Source organism: Eulemur rufifrons, chromosome 6, assembly GCF_041146395.1.
Source record: "Eulemur rufifrons isolate Redbay chromosome 6, OSU_ERuf_1, whole genome shotgun sequence".
Classification (NCBI taxonomy): Eukaryota; Metazoa; Chordata; class Mammalia; order Primates; family Lemuridae; genus Eulemur; species Eulemur rufifrons.
The window spans coordinates 94,730,276-94,749,209 of record NC_090988.1 but is presented as its reverse complement, the minus strand read 5'-3'; the positions used below and the strand labels follow the sequence as shown (position 1 = coordinate 94,749,209).

At 53.5% G+C, this 18,934-nt stretch overlaps 1 protein-coding gene across 1 annotated transcript; it reads right to left on the bottom strand.

Moving 5' to 3' along the window:
* Positions 1–5,685: 5,685 nt before the first annotated feature.
* LOC138384558 (membrane-spanning 4-domains subfamily A member 15) lies at positions 5,686–18,559 on the bottom strand. The gene is made up of 6 exons (XM_069470079.1): positions 18,335–18,559; positions 11,925–12,047; positions 9,193–9,249; positions 7,146–7,238; positions 6,698–6,811; positions 5,686–5,802 (listed from the first exon to the last, which is right to left on the bottom strand). The coding sequence occupies exons 1-6, from the start codon at positions 18,557–18,559 to the stop codon at positions 5,686–5,688; spliced, it is 729 nt and encodes a 242-aa protein (XP_069326180.1).
* Positions 18,560–18,934: the final 375 nt, after the last annotated feature.

The following is an 18,934-nucleotide window of genomic DNA, read 5'->3' as shown; positions in this document are numbered from 1 at the left end:
AGGGTATGTTTGTGGCGTGTATCGCAAGTTGCTGCATCCACTGGCCTGCCTGGCCCTGAGACCAGCCAGCCAGCAGCCCCTAAAGTGGGCACGGCTGGGCAGCCCGGATTCTGAAACCAAATGATGCATTGCAAAGGACTGGTTGCCAAGAAGGTACCTGCAAACCTTTAAAATGTCTCCTAAGAGGTAGTCTGGTTGCAAAAGAAAACGAGAGAGAGTAACTACAGAAAAGTAAACCACAAACACCTGAAAGCAAGTGATAAATACATTTAGAATAAGACTTGTTATTGCTCGCACAGTGATTTCTGCTGTTTATAAATGAGGGGGTGGGTGAGCAATGCTCCCCAGTGATGAGTAGGGGAAGAATAAGGAAAGACAGTTCCAAATAAATCAAAGTTCCATTGGTACATGTAACACATCGCCACCTTGAACATAAAGAAGGCTATAATTTTTATTAATGGGAAAATGGCTTCTTCCCATCCTCATTCAGTTAGCATTGGAAATATCTTGGGAGATTATCAATTTGTTTTTTTCTTTTTTTTTCTTTTTTTTTTTTTTTGAGACAGAGTCTCTCCTTGTTGCCCAGGCTAGAGTGAGTGCCGTGGCGTCAGCCTAGCTCACAGCAACCTCAAACTCCTGAGCTCAAGGGATCCTCCTGTCTCAGCCTCCCGAGTAGCTGGGACTACAGACACGCACCACCATGCCCGGCTCATTTTTTCTATATATATTTTTAGCTGTCCATATAATTTCTTTCTATTTTTAGTAGAGACGAGGTCTCGCTCTTGCTCAGGCTGGTCTCGAACTCCTGAGCTCAAACGATCCGCCCACCTCGGCCTCCCAGAGTGCTAGGATTACAGGCGTGAGCCACCGCGCCCGGCCGAGATTATCAATTTGGAAGGTGCCCAGGCGTTTCTGATCTGCTCTCCAGGCAGGGCTTGTGCCAGGCCACATAGTGCTGTTGGTGAGAAGAGACTGATAATTCATATGGAATAATCTTAGAATGTAACAAAAGCCGTGATTAGTGCCTGGAGGCAGGGGCGTTCAGGGTGACCACAGCTGGAAGAGTGGGCAGAAGTGGAAGCCCGAAGGCACCAGCTTGGTGTCTCTGACCCATGACTTTCCTGGCTGTTTCCTCCTGGACCAATTTGGTTGCTTCCTGCAAATAAACATCTTTCTGGTACAACCTTGAGCAGAGCTGACTCCACGGGGACCAGTAGCCTCAGCAGGTGCACGTGAATATCTGAGGCTGGTGTCCACCTGGCCAGGGGCTCATGAATTCTGCCAGCCCAAGTTCAGTGCTCAGTGCCACACCACCACCTGGTGGCCTCTTGTTGTATAAGTCTGCCTGTCCCTAGAGAGCGACTTTCCTAGGGTTCATAGTGATCATATAGTTTATCCTCTTGTCCAGATGGGACACCAGCACATTAGGTACAAACTAGGTCTATGCCAGGACATATGATCTCTCTGTTTTGGTGCCTCCCAGCTACTGGGATGTGCATTCTGTGATCTGCCATCATGTGACAGAGATGGGTACCAGGAAGCTCCGCTCTGTGAGTGTCTATCAGTGGAGCAATAGTCCTCTTTCTCCTCCAGGGCAAGGCATCTGGGTCCCATCATTTCCTTCCAAATCAGCGATGTACTATTTACCATGTGAGGCCTTGGGGAATGTACTCAATGAGGTAGCACTTGTACAGTGCCTTCTAGAAGCAGCCACTATTCTAAGGCAGTGCTTAAAATACATCAACTCACGTAGTCTTCACCACAACCCTATGAAGTAGGAATTATCATTAGCCCCATTTTATGTTTGAGGAAATGAAGGTCTAGAGAGGTTAAGTAACCTGCCCAAGATCACACAGCTAGGGGAAGGAAGAGCCAAGATACTCAGGCCCAAGTTTGTGGTCTTAGCCATCATGTTACGTTACCTTCTGGGCCTCAGTTTTCTCATCTATGATATATATACTGTTTTTCCTGTACATACATACCTATGATAAAGCTTAATTCATAAATTAGGCAAAGAGATTAACAATAGCTAATAAAATAGCAACAATACGCTGTAATCGTCTGTAAAGGACGATTTCAACCCTAGGGGTCAGAAGAACCCATTCTTACCCAGTTTTTGCTGCTCAGTTGTATCAACTCTCTAATCAGTGTTCGGATTTCTCTGATCATCTCATGAATGTCTTGTTACCTTTCATTTGTTCCAATCAGGCTCCAGGCACGGCCCACAAAGCGCATCAGGCAGATCTGGCCCAGGTGTCTGGCTCTGCCCCTGCGTGTGGCGCTGTGCCTGGGAGGGGTGCAGGTCCTCCGTGCGGCTCTCCTGGCGGAGCAGGTGTGCAGTGGGCTTCAGCGACCCCCAGGGCTCCCACCCGGGCTCCTCCTTCTCCGTCTGGCTTCTCTCTCTTCATTGTCACACCAAGGATGGTCAGGGAAGCTTGACGCAGAGCCCAGCGGCCAGCTCAGATGGTCCCCACTGCCAGGACTTACTGACTGTGGTTTGCTGAGCGCAGCAGAGCACTTCAGAGCAGACGCTGTGTCCTGGCTGGCTGAGTTCAAAGCTTGATTCTACCACTTACTAGCTGTGTGATCTTGGGTATGTTATTTGACCTCTCTGGGCTTCAGCTTTCCTCTCTGTAAAGCAAGGATAATATTATTATTATTGAGTTGTCTTTTCCTGATTTATTTTTAGGAGTTATTTGTATGTTCTGCATATGAGACCTCTGTCAGATATTATGGATTTCAAAATCTTCTCCCGGTCTGTGGTTTGTATTTTCACACTTATCATGGTGTTTTTTTTAATAAACAGAGGTTCTTAATTTTGATAAACTCTAGTTTGTCAATCTTTTCTTTTATGGTTTGTGTTTTCTTTGTGTGTGTATAGTTTAAGAAAACTTTGTTTATCCCAATATAATAAAGGTATTTTCCTATGTTCTCTTTCAGAAGCTTGTTTTAGTTTTAAAGTTTAGGTCTATGACCCATTCTGAATTCATTTTCATGTATGGTGTGAGGTAGGAATTAAGGTTCTTTTTTTTTCTATACCAATATCCAATTGCTCCAGCACTGTTTCTTAAAAAGAATTTCCTTTCTCTACTTAATTGTGGGTACCTTTGCCATAGATTGATTGTATACGTGAGGGTCTGTTTCTGAGCTCTCTGTTCCATTGGTCTATTTGTCAGTTTTTGCGCTAAAACGATGTTGTCTGAATTCTTGCTTTATAGTAAGTCTCAAAATCTGGTAGTTTGAGTCCTCCAACTTTGTTTTTCTTTAAGATTTTCTTGGCTTTTTTAGATCCTTTTAATTTCCATATGAATGTTAGAATTCGCTTCTTGTCACTTTCCCTCAAAATAAACTGAAATTTTGAATGGGATTGTATTGAATCTACAAATACATTTTGGAGATAAATGACATGTTAACAAAATTGAGCTTTCCCGCCTGTGTATGTAGTATTTAATATATCCTTTCATTTATTTAGATCTTTGCTGACTGCTCTTAGTAATGCTGCCTGGTTCTCAGCAATCTTCTTCACGGCAATCATCTCTCTCCCTCCCGTTTCCTCTCTGTGGTAGAGAACTTGATTTTGCCAATTCAGGATAACTCAGTCACTTCTCGTGACTTCCAAACCACAAGCCAGCATCTGTTGTTGTTAGCATCTGCTGAGGGGTAGTTCGTCCTTCCTGGGATCTTGGTGGTGGCCCCTGTTCCCACTCTTATTCCCTGTTCTTACTTGCTACAAGGCTACAGTCTCATGTAATACACCTCTGGCCACGGGCCTCTCAGGAAGCACAGGATGCTTTTGGATGCTGGGACTCTCACGCCACCTGGGAGTGCAGGACCCCATGTCACAGCGCACAGTGCTCAGCCAGCTCTGCTCTCTGTGTGGCTCCATGCTGTCTGGACATGGGACATCTCTAGGGCCCTTGCCCTTTCCCCAGGAGACAGCCTGGGATGTGAGGGAGCATCCCAGCTCTTTAATTCCCCCTGCTTTGTGGTTTTTTGCCCCTGAGGAACTTAGTGAGGACAGAGGGCAGTAACCGCAGCCTGAGGCTAATCTCTCTCTTCCTCTTTCTCCCTTCCTCCCTCCTTCTCCTCAAACCCCTCCCCTCAGTTCTGAAATGTCTTTAATCTCCTAAAACTGGGCTTAAATCCTCAAGCACATCCCACCCACTCTATACTTAATGACCTAAATCCTCAAGTCTCCTCTCTTGATTTTTTTTTTTTTTTTGAGACAGAGTCTCGCTCTGTTGCCCATGCTCAAGTGCTGTGGTGTCAGCCTAGCTCACAGCAACCTCAAACTCCTGGGCTCAAGCGATCCTCCTGCCTCAGCCTCCCAAGTAGCTGGGACTACAGGCATGCGCCACTATGCCCGGCTAGTTTTTTCTCTCTCTCTATATTTTTAGTTGTCCAGCTAATTTCTTTCTATTTTTAATAGAGATCAGGTCTCGTTCTTGCTCAGGCTGGTCTCGAACTCCTGAGCTCAAACAATCCACCCGCCTCGGCCTCCCAGAGTGCTAGGATTACAGGTGTGAGCCACCGCGCCTGGCCTCCCTCTCTTGATTTTTAAAGCCAAAGTCCATTGAAACCCCCACCCCTGCCCTGCCCTGGCTGACCCTGGGGGTGAATGTCTCCTTAAATGGCAGCTTCCTGGTGCCAACCTTGAAGGGTCTTGAAGGAGGAGTAGGAGTTTGCTAGATGAAGAAGAAGAGGCACTGAGGAATGTGGCCCAGTCCCAGTCTTTGGGATGGGGACGAAACACAAGGAAGGAGGGAAAGGAGCTGGCGGAAAGCACTTTGGTTTAGCCTGTGGAGAGCCTGCGTGGTACGAGCATGGACTCCGACGTTAGGCAGAGCTGGGTTCAAATCCCAGCTTGCTTCTTACTGGCTTGGTGGCCTTGGGCGTGTGATTTAACCTCTTTAAGCTTCAGCGTCCTTAGCTGTGGAGTGGGGATATGGACGCTTGCTTGTTTGGGCTGAGGTGGGGACAGAATTGGTGTGCGGGTCCCACCACACAGAGCACAGCACCCAGCACTCCCAGATGTGTCCCTGTGCTGTGACAGCGGGACAGTTACCAAAGTCCTTTGATACACTGAGATGACCCTTAGGTTATCTAACCCCTGAGGTTAAAAAGAAAAAGTCACTGCAATGAGACCAACTCAAAAGTTAAGCCACACTGTTTATTTCCCTCTGTGCTGTGTCTGGCGGGAGACCCAGCCCAGCTCCCCTGGTTCCCCTCGGGGCAGCCCTGTCCTCAGGCTGTGGGGGCGGGGAAGGGAGGCCCGCGCATGCTCACTGTGCACCTGTCCGTGCTGACCCGAGGAGTGGGCTGGCTTCAGCCCTCCTCCGCGAACCCCCTACCTTGGGAGGTGGGCAGGGCTGGGGTCAACCCCGACTTCACGTTACGGATCAAGAAAGTGAAGGTTTCCGCAGGGAGTGGGGGGACCATGACTGTGCTCACACGTGTGTCCTCTGGAGAGCCTCTGTGCCCTGGAAGGATGACAGGGCTCTGGGGACTGAAGGACGTGCACCCTTGACATCAACCTAGCGTCTTTTAGGAAGGAAACTGCTGGGGACGAGTGTGGGAACGCCTCACCCAGGTGCCACAGCGCGTGGACTGGGTGGGGGAACACTGGGGAAGGAGCAGGGTGGGCTGGGGAGAGGCTGGGCGCCAACCCGCACGACTCCCAGCCTGCTACTCGGACGACTCCTTGGGTATATATGCCACATTGTCGTAGGCAGGGGGCGGGGAGGCTGCCGGGCTCGGGATGTTGAAGTCCGTGCTGAAGGCGTTCGGCAGGAAAATCACAGGCTGCAAAGAAAACCCAACGCGGGAGGCGTTACGGCAGCATAGTGCCCCCTTGTGGACACCCTGAGAACAGCGCCCTGGTAATGAATTCTGCAAGTCTGAGCGAACTGTCATCTGTTTGACCAATATTTCAAAAAACATTTACTGGGGCCAACGATGGCCCAGGCCTTGGGAGTACAGCAGCGAACAAAACAGACAAAAGTCTCGTTTCTCTAGCAGCTGACGTTCTGGTGTTCTTCTCTCTGGATGCCCCATCCTGGGGTTCAGGGGTTCACTCCCTCTTGCCTGCACTGGAGCACTGGCTTCCTTGCTGCTTCCTGGACTGGAGCCCCCAGCTGCCCACCCCCTCCCAGCCCTTGCATGGGACAAATCCTCCTGATTGAGCTCCCTGAACCCAGCTCAGTCCCCTGCCAAGACCTTCAATACCACCCCCCACAGGGTGCAGCCCCCAAGCAGCACCTCCCTGCTCAGGCTGGCTCCCCTGCCATGAGCGCCCCTCCAGCCCCTCTCTGTCCTCCATTTCCTTGGAAACTAAGCTCAATTTCCGCCTCAGCCATGCTGCCCACTGTGATGTGCTCTGTGCCCTGCATGGCCCGGGCGCTCCTGGAAGGTCTGCTCCTTTGGGTACAGCCCTGCCCCTCACGTCCCGAGCCCAGGCCTCCCGCTCTGCAGCAGGGCAGCGGGTCTGTTGCTGCTGGACAAACCCCCCTGCCCCCGCCATGGCCACAAGGAGAACAGTTCCATCTTCACTGAGCTGTGAGGACGCTTAGGGTCCCCTGATGTACGAGTGGGATGCTCATTGCGGCGCTGTCCCAGGGGCTGGGGGCAGAGAGCCCTCCCGGCCAACAGCCTTCCTCAGAGGCTCAGGTTTAGGGGATGCGGGGGTGAAGGTACTCACTGTGTTGGCTTGGGCGCGCGTGGCTTGGCACCCAAAGTGGGTGGCGATGACTGCAATGAAGAACTCCAGGACAGTGAAGATAGTGAGCACGGCCAGATAGCTCCTGCCCACATCCTGTGACCAAACCCACACTCCAGGTGAGCCAAGAGTTCCAGAACAAGGGGGGCCCTGAGCAAGGGTAACTTGCCCAAAGTCACAGAGCCAGATGCACCTGTGCCTGGAGCCAGACTTCCTGCTTCCAGTCCTGCACCCTCCCCTTCACCCTACAGGCTGCCTCTCTGTCCCCCCAATGCCCACCTTGGTGCAGGGTTAGAGGGTCCATATATTCATGGGGTCTATTGGCCCTGCCAACACCCTGCTGCTGCAAACTCGAGCCTCCCTCCCCCTCCTGGACACGGCTCTATCATTCTCCAGGTTTTCCCACTCCTGGGGATACCGGACAACACACCCAGTTAGTGACACCAAAATCCATGAGCAGAATGGCTGTCCCAGCAAAGGCTGCCATGGCGCTGAGGATGTTGGTACCCAGGCTGCTCCTCACCTGCAGCGGGGAGAGAGGCAGGAGCAGAGGGAAGAGGCGAAGAGAAGGAGGATGAACAGAGGTGGTGGCTCGTCCGCCCAGCCTCCAGCACCTCCCTCCACCGCCCAGGAGGCAGCGGCTGCGCTGCCCTGCACGTGCCTGTGTCTCTGTTGACTGCTTGCCTCCCTTTTCTCCTTCCCTGGGAGCTCAGGAGGAGGGAGAAGGGCCTGACCTTCACAGCCTCCGCAGGTGTGGTTTGAGGCAGGCCTCTGTGGCTGCCCCCTCTCCCCGGCAAGCATTCTGTAGGTACAGCTGCGGCTGAGGCCTGTCCCAGGGGTACGGGTCAGGGGCCCCTTTGCTGTGGGCACTGAGAGGGGCTCAGGTCACTTCCATGAGGAACCGGGCAGCAACCAGCAGAGCAAGCATTGCAGACCCCAGGGTCAGCGGCATAGGGGTGGGCGGCACGGGGCAGGGGTGAGGAGAGAGGCAGGTGCTGAGGGCCTGAAGTCAGGTGGGCCAGGCCCTCACTGAGAGGCCGAGGACTTCAATGTCCCAAAAGCATGCAGGACACATGATTCTGGGGGTGGCCCAGGCAGCCACCCTGGGGTCACTATCCCCATGCAGCCAGAACCTGACACTCTTGTGACCCAGTAGCTGGAGCCTTGTGGTTAAACTGCCCTGGCCTTAAAGGGGGAAACCACTCTGGGGTGGGCCCATCCAAGTTCAAAAATACCGATTCTTCTTTTTAAATGACAGCCAAGAAGTCACTGAGACCAGTGCAGCCTCACAGGCTATCGATTTATTAGTTAATTCAACAGGCCTTGAGTGAGCACCTACTGCATGCCAGACACCACGCAGGTGCTGTGAGTGCAGGGGCAGTCAGTCAGGTCTCTGCCTTCCTGGCGTTTGCAGCCGGGAGGCACTGGGTGGGGTCCTGAGGCTCCCAGTCCTGCCCGTCCACGACTCACCCTCTGCCCCAGCACCCGGGACAGCGCTCAGGCATTGAAACAGGGCAAGGACTCCCCAGCGTAAACCTCAGTAGCTGCTCTTCGCCCTTAAAATACATTCTACACTTGGCATTTAGTCTCTGAGTCACCTCCTGCCCCCTCCCTCCCAGCTCAGTCCCTTCCACGCTGCCTCTTGTCCTTGATGGCCCAGTGCTCCGGCCCCTCTCCCGGGCCCATGTGATTCCCCGACGAGGCTCCTCTGTGGCTGCCGCCGTCTGAACTGGGAGGTCTCCACTCAGTGAGCCCTGCTCAGGGACCCCAGACTGTCCCAGCCAAGCAGAATGACTCTCACGTTATCCTGTCTGCTTCCCTTCAGCATTTTTCATGCTCCAAAGCTATCTTATTTGTTAGTTTGCTTCTGGGCATCTTGCCAAGCACCAGAAGGGTAAGCGCCATGACCTTCACTGCCACATTCTCTGAGCCTGGCACGATGCTGATGCTGTCCCGTTCAGACACCTCCGTCACCTCCCTGCTGTCAGCAGAAGGCACCGGAGCCTTCCTCGAGGCCACAGCACATCTCTCCATCCAATTTCTTTCCACTTTCCTTCCCAAACATTTGCCCTGGTCCAGTGGAGCCATGCATGGTTTCCATAGCAACCGTGCCCACGCCCCTTGCATGTCTGAGTCCTCCCTGCCCACCGAGGCCCAGCATGGCTGTCTGCTCTTCCAGGAGGTCTTCTTGCATCTTTCCTTTCTCGGAACGACCCTGAGCATATTATCCCTGGACCCTCACTTTCCACCCCTCATTGTATACTGAGAGAGTCCTCCTCCTCCTCTCTGTCTGCTGCACGGTCTGGTCTGTGTCTGGTTTGCCTGGGGGCTGCCCCCCACTGGCACTCAGCAGGCCCCCAGGAAGTGCTGGCTGTGTGAGCCGCATGAGTGAGCGGGAGGAAGGAGCAGAGCAGAGTGGGATTCAGCGGTGGCCCCAGCCCCGGCCCCGGCCCCGGGGACCACTGGTTCAAACTTACCAGGCAGCTGGTGCGGTTCTTCTCGGCTGCCACGGAGAGGGACCCAGAGATGATGAACTGTGTGGGGAAGAGGGGACCCAGTGAGGCTTCGGCTGGGGCCCTGGGCAGGGCACACTATGCCTGGTGACACTGGGGGGTGCCAAAGAGAGGGCAGCACAGCCGCCCAGATGCCGCCTTCTCTGTCTCCCAGCCAGGCACGTTGGGGTCTCTCTGTAAGGGTGTCCCCTGCTTTCTAGAAGCCCCGGGAGGGAACTAGGGCTGTGGCTCTCAAGGCAAGTGTTTCCATTGACATCATGTCATCAGAGCCTCATGGGAAAGGCATTGTTCCTTCAAATATTCACTCATCAAACGTTTACTGAGAGGCAGTTACGTGCCAGGGACATAGCAGAGTCGACGAAGGCGAGAGATCCCTGCTTTCGTGGCTTGTATTCTAACCGGGGAAGACTGACATTTAGCAAATGAAAGTGAAGAAATGTACGGATAGTGGTGATCAGAGCTGTGATGAAGTGCTGGGGGTCGCTGCCTGAGGTGGGGTGGGGGTCAGAGGAGGCCTCTCTGAGCTGGGATGCCAACGGCAGGTTACGAGGGGCGCAGAGGCTGGCCTCCAAGATGGCTCCCAATCACCGGCATCATGGGCCTGTGCACTTGGCAGGTGCCTCGAATGGGGAATCTGGGCTGCCCTGCCAGCAGCTTGACTGAGAGAATGGCATCACCCAGTGCTGTGCCAGCTCTGGGCCCCATGCTTAGCAGGCTTGCTCTCAGCTGCTGTGCTGGAGAGATCACGGGGACAGTCAGGGCTGGGGGAGGCCCTGGGGTGACACAGAGACAGAGAGGACCAGGAAGGAGCCACTACAGATGTCCAGGTGGTGTGGATCAGGGTGGCAGCCATGGAGGCGGAGGGGGAAAGTGGGCAAATCCAGCCTATGCTTGGAGGGTGAGCCGATGGGACCTGCTGGAAAGACTGAAGTGAGAGCCAAGGATGATTCTTGGGGTGTGTTCCGCTTTGGCAGGTGGGCGGCTGGAGGGGCCATTGCTGAGATGGGGGGACGAGGGGAAGAACAGGGTGGAAATCAAGAGTTTGGCTTTGACATAGTGAGTTTCCTCTTCAGCATCAAGTGGAGATGTCAGGATGGCAGTTGGATCTAGAATTCAGGTCTTGGGGCTGGAGACAGACATTATGTCTTCTAGATAAAGAAGCTGAGCCCCAGAGAGAGGCAGTGATTTGTTCAGGTCACACAGAGACCGCGTTCCATCTGTCCTGCCACTTTCCTTCTGTGCCTAATTATCTTCCCATCCTGGAATTTTGGGAATTTTCAACTAAGAACTCCTTTGAGCTTCTGAGAAAAACTATGAGCCCCCTTTCTACAAAAAATGCACATAATAAAATAAAAGCACATAACACCCCTATACTTTCGGGAATCCCCAGAGGTCAGCGATGTGGAGATCTGACTGAGTGATTAAATGTTGGAGCTCACATGTGTCCTGCCAGGGTTCCCTGACCCTGATGTCTTCTGAGATGGAAAAGCAGATTTTTGTCTTTTTCTTCCCCCATTTTTGAAATCTTTACTGCAAATGTTTTGTGATAAAGTCTGGTAGGAGGGAGCTCAGAGAAGATGTGACACCTTTGTTTCTTTCTGTTGTGATTTCCCCCTTAGGCTCTCCCACTTGCCAACATTTTCCAACTTTGGGTCACTGTGGTTCATTCAAAGGGCCAGAGCTTGTCCCTAAGCATGGCCTGGTGACCATCCTGGCCCAGCTGTGGTGGGTCAGCAATGCGGCCTCCCTGGGTACCACTTTGGGGGTTTTGGCTCTTGCTGGGGGCAGTCTGGGCAAGGGAACAAAGTCGCTGTGCTCTGGCTCTGGAACCAACACTCGCTCAGTGGAGGCTGCTCTCATGCAAATCTCTGACGTTTCCTCCAAAAAGGGAATTGTCAGTCACCGTTTGGTGCAGGATTTTAGGGCTAGTCGTCAGCCTCCACGTGCGTTATCTCTTGATTTCCTCAGCAAACTATGCGGGAGGCAGAGCCAGATCTACGAACCCAATTTTTAGATGAGGAAGTTGAGGCCTGGGGGTCAGTGACTTGCCTAAGGGACCCGATGGTATCACACGGTGGAGCTGGCATTCAGGCCCCACCGGCCGGACCCCAAAGGCTGTGCTTCACCCCGGCTGCTGGTGGCTCTGGTGATGCGGGTGAAGTGCAAACGCCAGCGTTCACCTTGTAAACACTGCAGCGCTCTCTCCATGTTGGAGACGACAGCAACCTGCTCACCCTGGCTCCAGCTGCCAGGTTGGCCGGCGTGTGGCCAGAGGAATAGGCTCAGGGGCTTCAGAGCTGCTCCAACTCCCACGCCATGGATCTCATGGAGGGCTGGGACCCACCCAGGGGAGCCGAAGGGTTTCTGCAGGTGGGGTTTGGATGCAGGGGGCGAGGCTTAGGATCCCAGGAGTACAGGTGGTTAGGAGCCGGCCCCCACCCCCTTCATCCCATCCTTTTAGCCGGCCTCCTCTGGCTGCTTGCTGGGGGCTGTCGGTACATAGGAGAGGAGTCAGGCTTGGGTTTGTGATGAGGTTTGCTGTACGGAGTTAGATTTAGACTCCAATTCTTCTAGGAAGTGCCTCCAGGGCCCTACCTGGGAGGGGCTGTGCTCAGGAGCATGGTGGGGGTGGGCGCAGGGGGCAGAGGTGAGCCTGGGCAGACCCCCCTCCCCCCCGCCATGGCCCCGGCACTCACGCAGGCTCCACCCCAGAAGGGGACGCCGCCTTCGATGAACAGCATCCCCACGCGGCCGCGGCGGACCAGGAGCAGCACGCTGCCGAAGCCCAGGTGGATGAGGCCCACGAGGATCTGCACCGTCTGCGGAGGGGAGCGAGGGCTCAGCCGCGCGGCCGGCTCCACACCGCCCCCTGCCGGCCGCCGTCCCCCAGCTTCCGTCAGCGACGGGGAAAAGGCTCACGTTCCAGTCTTTGGAGGCGGCACCGTCAGAGCGACCATAAAAGACAGTTTCAAGAAGGAAGCCAGTTTCCCGCAGCCTGCGGGAGCCACAGGGCACGGCTCCCAGCCGGGCTGCCTCCTGCTTTGTGTCCTGACCCGCGGATCTGCGGCATCCCTCCGCGCGGCTACCTGGTCTTCTCAGGCCTCGGTTCAAGGACTCACATTCCCTGCACCGAATGCCTCACCTGCCCTTCCTGGTGCCCTGATACCTTGCAGCCCGCAGCCAGCACCTCCTCCTCCAGCACCTTTCAATTTCAACGCCTATCACTGGTCCCTGTGCTGCCGCTGCTTCCTGCCCAGCTGAAATCTCAACTTGGATGATGATGATGATGATTTGAGAGTTGGTTTACTGGCCTCCCTCTTATCTAGTCCCAGAAGTGGGATGGTTTTCCCAAGGGTAGGGACGGGTAGGCTTCTGGTGAGTTCTGCCACATTGCAAAAATATTGCAATGTTTTTGGTAACTATTGAATTCTGGAACTGAGCTGCGAGAGATGTTGAAGACCCCTAAATCCAGCCTCTGCCTTGTCCAGCGGCCCTTACAGCTGCGTTACTTTCAGAAGGGTTCCTTCAGTGACCAGTGGTCACCACCCCCCAAACCAGCGCAGTCCTTTTATGGGCACTTCTGGCTGGGAATAGCTGGAATTGCATTCTTGGGGTCACGTGGAATACATATCCCTTTTCAACATGAATGCTAAGAATTTGGATTTCTATGGGCGTGACCCCTCAAATCTTCCGTCTCCTTCTCCCTTCGGCTGCATGTCTGTCATCCCGTCAGTGTCCTCATGTGGCACGGCATCCCAGGTGCCAACGTCACTCTTCTTTCCTCGTAGGTTTCCCCCTGCTACTAGACCACAGCAGCCACTGCGATGACTCCTTGGAAGACGGCAGCTGCCGCTTGTCAAATGCCTGTCCACGCTAAGCACTGTGCTGGGGGTTTTAGAGACATGATCTCATTTAATCTCAACATGATGAGGTAGGTATTATCATCCTAATTTTGGAGATGAGGAAACCGAGGCTCAGAGATGTTCAGTAACTTGCCTGAGGTCTCCCAGCTATGAAGTGGCAGGCTGGCTAACTCCAAAGCTGGTGTTCTCACTGGGTGGCATTCCCTCACAGTTATTTATATTTTCCACGTTTCATGTTTTTCAGCAATTTGTATTTGTCTCATCAGATAACTTTGGGGGGATCATTTGTTCCCAGGGTCTACTCTGAGGTTTTAGGATTCCAGCAATTGATAACCCCCTCTGCACTGTCTCCAGTCCCCTCCTGGACCACGGATGTGGTGTAGCTTTTTGGACAGAATGCTAACTTTCATCACGGTTGAGCCAGAGGTCCTGGATGCCACAGAGTAGAGAGGTCAAAAGCAGAACTTTACGGACAGGTCATCCTCGGTTATAGGATGCCACTTAGCAGCTCTGTAGCCTTGGACAAGTGAATTAACCTTGACAAATCTCAGTTTCCTAATCCATCCAATGGAACTGTGATCTGTGTCTTACAAGGTGGTGCTGAGAATCTATCGAGATAATGCATGCATCTCTCAGCGCCAATAAATAGGAGCTGTCATCACCATCACTGTCATCATCATCACCATTGCCTATGTTTTCGTCTTCCACTTGGAGAAACTGAAGCCAAGAGACAAACTGAAGAATAGATACATATGTGTACGTGTGTGTGTGTGTGTGTGTGTGTGCGCGCGTATAATGAAATAAACAGGAGTCCATTAGCCTGCCTCTGTACTTTGGGTTCCTATGTAACAAACTGCAACCTAACAGTATGTAAACAAATTGAAACCTAACTAGGAGTATGTTTTTTGTAACAAATAGCTGGGTTTCAGCCTATCACAAACAGCCAAACTTCAGCTAACTGATCAGAGCATGCTCAAATAAGGCAAATGACTCATCACATCTGGCGTAAATAAGGCAGACACCCAGCTGTAGCCAATCAGGGGATTTCTCTGTGGGGAGCGGTCTAGGCCTCCTAGTGTATCCGCCCAGGACATGCATAGTCAGGCCCTCCACCTATCCCTGTGGGACACGCTTGTGGGACACACCTATCCGGGGCTATAAAAGCAGCTTGCATTTCCTGTTCGAGGTCTCTCGCCATGTAACTGTTGTAGGTGCCTCATTAAACTACTGCTGGAAGAACTCCAACTGGTCGTGTCGTACTTGCTGGCAACTGCGGCGCGACAAGTGGTGCCGAAACCCGGGAACTCTCGCACCAGGCGGAGACGACCTCATTAGAGGTGAGTTCAGAACCGCAGTAGTAGAGGTAGAGTTGGACCCCCACCTTTGATCGTGCTTCACTATGGGAAATTCCCCGAGCGCCCAGCTGCTCCGTGCTCTACAGGAGCTTTTGGCTGCACGAGAGTTGAAAATCCCCGAGCGTGTCTTACGGCATTTTATGCAGGAAGTAGATCGTGTGGCACCATGGTTTCTCCACTCGGGCTCTTTCACCGTTCCGAGCTGGGATAAATTAGAGAAGGACCTTCGCTGTGCCCATGCTACTGGGCTCCTTCGAGAGTGCGTCCTTCCTATTTGGGCATTGGTGCGCACCTGCCTAGAGGACTCTCCTTGTAGTATTCAAGTGCAGCAGGGGCAGCAGGCTCTGAGTGACTATCAAGATAGTATGTCAGAAAGGGATAAGGGTGGTCTGGACCGGCCGGGGCGTTCGAGAACCCGGTCAGAAGAAAAGCGGGGAGCCGCCCTCAAGGAAGGGCGCTCAGGAAGGCGACGGGGACGCCCGTTGCCCGGCCCGTTATCTAGGGAGGACGTGGCTTGTAAAATGGCCGCCCTCCGTCTGTCTTCTTCTTCTTCTTCTTCTTCTTTGTCCTGCTCTTCTTCCTCGTCTCGCGAGAGGGAGGCGGAGCTTTCTCCGGCCGATAAGGCGGACTTGGAGGAGGCGGTGGCCGCGTATGAGGCGGAGCGTTATCGCCCGCCTCCGTATGCCTCCGCCCCTCCCCCACCAGTTGATGGCGGGGGAGGTACATCTGTCATGTCGTCACGCACTGTCTAGAAGCATGGGCTGCCTGGGGCAAGCCTGAGGTCCTTAAGACTGATAACGGCCCGGCCTATACTTCCCGGGCCTTTCAACAATTTTGCCGCCGTCTCGGCGTTACCCATCGCACTGGCTTGCCCTATAACCCCCAGGCCCAGGGCATTGTAGAACGCGCCCATGGCACAATCAAAGTCTACTTACAAAAACAAAAGGGGGAGGCTGGGGCTTTGGGCGGTGGCAGGTCTCCCAAATCTGCCCTATCTCTTACTCTATATACTTTAAATTTTTTGCTGCTGGATGACCGTGGTCGCTCGGCGGCAGATCGCCATGTGGATCCTGGCCCCCCCCTTTCCGAGCGGGTGATGTGGAAAGATGTGCTTTGTAATCAATGGAAAGGACCGGATCTGATTCTCAGCAGATCCAGGGGAGCTGTTTGTGTTTTTCCACAGGACGCCCCGGACCCTATCTGGGTTCCGACACGCCTCACGCGACGCCTCAGTCATCCTGCTGCTTCCTCACCGGCTCCTGACGACGATGCTGTTGTGGCGGATTCTGTTTTCCCTGACCATGACCCTCCTCGCCCTGGGAGTGCTGTCCAGGGCGAAACATCGTTGGGCCATCCTGCCTGTATTCCCGAGACCCCTGCCGGTGTCTCATGATTCGCAGATATTCCCCCGGTTCTTTATTACCAATGCTTCCCTAGGACTTCCCTACCTCCCGTGGTCCAACGAGTCTGGAGCGGTTCCCGGCAATGAATCCTATATCCTTGCTGGGTCCTTGTGCTTTACTACCATTATCCCGACTAACGGCAACCTGTCCTGTATACTTCTTGCCAACCAGACGGGTGCTTGGGTGGACCGGCCGCGTCCCCGCAACGGGACCTTTGCTAATGGGACTTTTGTGACAGGGATGTGGCCTGCGTTACACAAAACTGTGAACATTTGAGACCGCTGCGTCAGGCGCTCAGTTTTCCAACGTGACCTTCGGTCCCACGCCTGTTTGTCTCTGGCCTCCATTCATCTGGATTGTGGCCCGCCTGGAAAACCATACGGCCACCCTTAACTGCTCAACCGTAAACTGCATGTATACACGTTGCTGGAATGCCTCAGAACACAGGATGGCCGTGGTTGCACGCATGCCCCGGTACGTCCCCTGGCCGGTTGACGCACCGGATTCGTTGGTTCTCTTTCGACATCGTAGGGACTTTGGCGTGACAGCTCTTGTCTTTGCTATTGCAGCGGCCTCCGCTGCGGCCCTTACCGCCGCTTCGATCGCGGCGGCGGGCGCCGTACAAACGGCACAGGTCCTAAATAACCTGTCAGCAACGGTAGCAACTGCCTTGGACACACAAAGCTCTATCAACTCACACCTGGCGGGAGGGATTATGCTCCTAAATCAACGTGTGGACTTGGTTCAAGAACAGGTGGACAGTTTGGTACAGCTCGCCCAGCTTGGTTGCGAGCGACGACTGCCGGGATTGTGTATTACTTCGGTCCCATATTCTAACCTTTCCCAGGCGGCCAATCTCTAAAGAGCTTTCTCGGCTGTTACAGGGCTCTTGGTCTGCCAATTTCTCCAAGCTAGCCACTCAGTTACAACTAGAAATCACCCATATTAATTCTACCCGGTTAGATCCTATGCTTACTGATGGCCTCCTCCCCACCTTTTTGTCGCTTCTACACGGGGTTCGGGAATGGTCAGGTCTTGGATCCCTGGGCCTGCTGGGATGTCTTGCTTTTTGGCCTCGTGTTCTGGATGCTCATGCGTGTCCGTTGGCAGCAACAAAGGGATCGAGTGGTCATGGCTCAAGCCTTTGCTGCCCTTCATGAGGGCTCTCCTCCTGGAGTGTGGATAAGCATGTTACATACGGACGGCAACTACCGCTTTTCCCCTTGACAGCATGGCGTGGCCCTTGCACCCCGAGGGCTTGTCCCCATTGCACCGGGAAGGGCGCGCGACCCCTGTTTTGTGGTCAGCCCTTGCACCTTCATGAGCTCTCGCTCATTGCACTGAAGAGTGGTGACCATACGCCCCTTGGTGAACTGTGACCCTAGATCCGGACTGGGGCTTCCGTTCACCATGAGGCAAAAACAAAAGGGGGAGCTGTGGGGAGCGGTCTAGGCCTCCTAGTGTATCCGCCCAGGACATGCATAGTCAGGCCCTCCACCTATCCCTGTGGGACACGCTTGTGGGACACACCTATCCGGGGCTATAAAAGCAGCTTGCATTTCCTGTTCGAGGTCTCTCGCCATGTAACTGTTGTAGGTGCCTCATTAAACTACTGCTGGAAGAACTCCAACTGGTCGTGTCGTACTTGCTGGCAACTGCGGCGCGACATTTCTCTACTTCGCTTCCATGTTCGGCCTATAGAAGCTTGTTGCTCACACTGCTGGATGGAACTCTCTTGAAGCTCTTCTGGTTCTAAGTGCTGCTGGCTTCATGAATCATTCTTTGCTCAAATAAACTCTGTTAAATTTAATTTGTGTAAAGCTTTTCTTTTTATCAGTACACACATACACAAGTGAGTATGAGTGTGTATGTATCTATCTAATATTTTATTCCTTCCCAGATACCAATATCTCAAGGCCATCTGAGATTGAGAGAGCTTAGAGGACATCTCTCATGCACTGTCAGCCCTATAGGAGCTGGCTTTCACCTGCCACGAGGCCACCTTCCTCTCATCTCCCTCCTTCCTTTGCTCATTACATTCCAGCCATGTGGCCCTTCTAGCTCTTTCTTGAGCAGCCACACTCATTCCCACCTCAAGGCCTTTGCAGCTGATATTCCTTCTACCTGGTGAACCCTTCAGACCCCCTCCACCAGATCTTCCCTGGGCTGACTTCAACTCAGCATCTGGGTTTTAGCTTAAACGTCATCTCTCCAGAGAGAACTTTCTGTCCACCTTTGCCAGTGTTGCCGCTCCCTATCCATAACTTCCTACCTCATTCCCCTGTTTGGAAGTATCTTAGTCACTTGTTTACTGGCTTGCTCTCCATGGGGGAAGCGTCCTTGTCTATCTGGTGTGTGGCTGAATCCTTGAGTCCTCACTAAGTATGTGTCAGCGGCCTGCTTCCCTCTCCAAGCTGTGCATGAGTGCTCCGGTGCCGGGCACTCACCACCTGCGCCTCGGGTCAGGTGGAAAGGCTGTTCTTACCCCTAAAGCTTTGGGCTCTCCCGTCAGGAAAGTCTCCACGGGTCGCAGATCAGGCGGCTGGGTGGCCCTTGGTGTCTGTGTCCCCAGTGGTGGCTCCTCGAACTGCATGATCCCCGGAGGCTGGCACATGGAGGTGGGCAGAATGGCTGGAGGTGGGTGGAGGCCACTGGCATTGCTGGGCGGGATGACGACAAACACCCCATTGCTGGCAGGAGCGGTGGACATCGTGTTCAGAGAGCCTGGGAACAAATGGGAGATAATAGCGGAAATGGCGGTGGTTACACGTTTGCACAAAGCTTTTTCGGTTTATAAACAACATGCTGACCCGCCTTTGCTTACTGCAGCTGAGTGAGGATGGCACCAAGATCTTTGATCACAGCTGGGGAAGCTGAGACTCAGAGAAGTGAAGCATGTCCGAGGCGAAGGCCTTCTAGGTGGGGTAAGGCTGAGAATTGAATTCTGGTCTCTTTGGTCCCACTGGCCCTACTCTTATTCTCTGTACTGTATTACATGGAAAGGACCTTTTGGAGGTATATTTGAACATCCTTCTCTCCCAGAGAGGGCAAGGGACTTTTCCAAGGACACACAGCTAATTCAAGG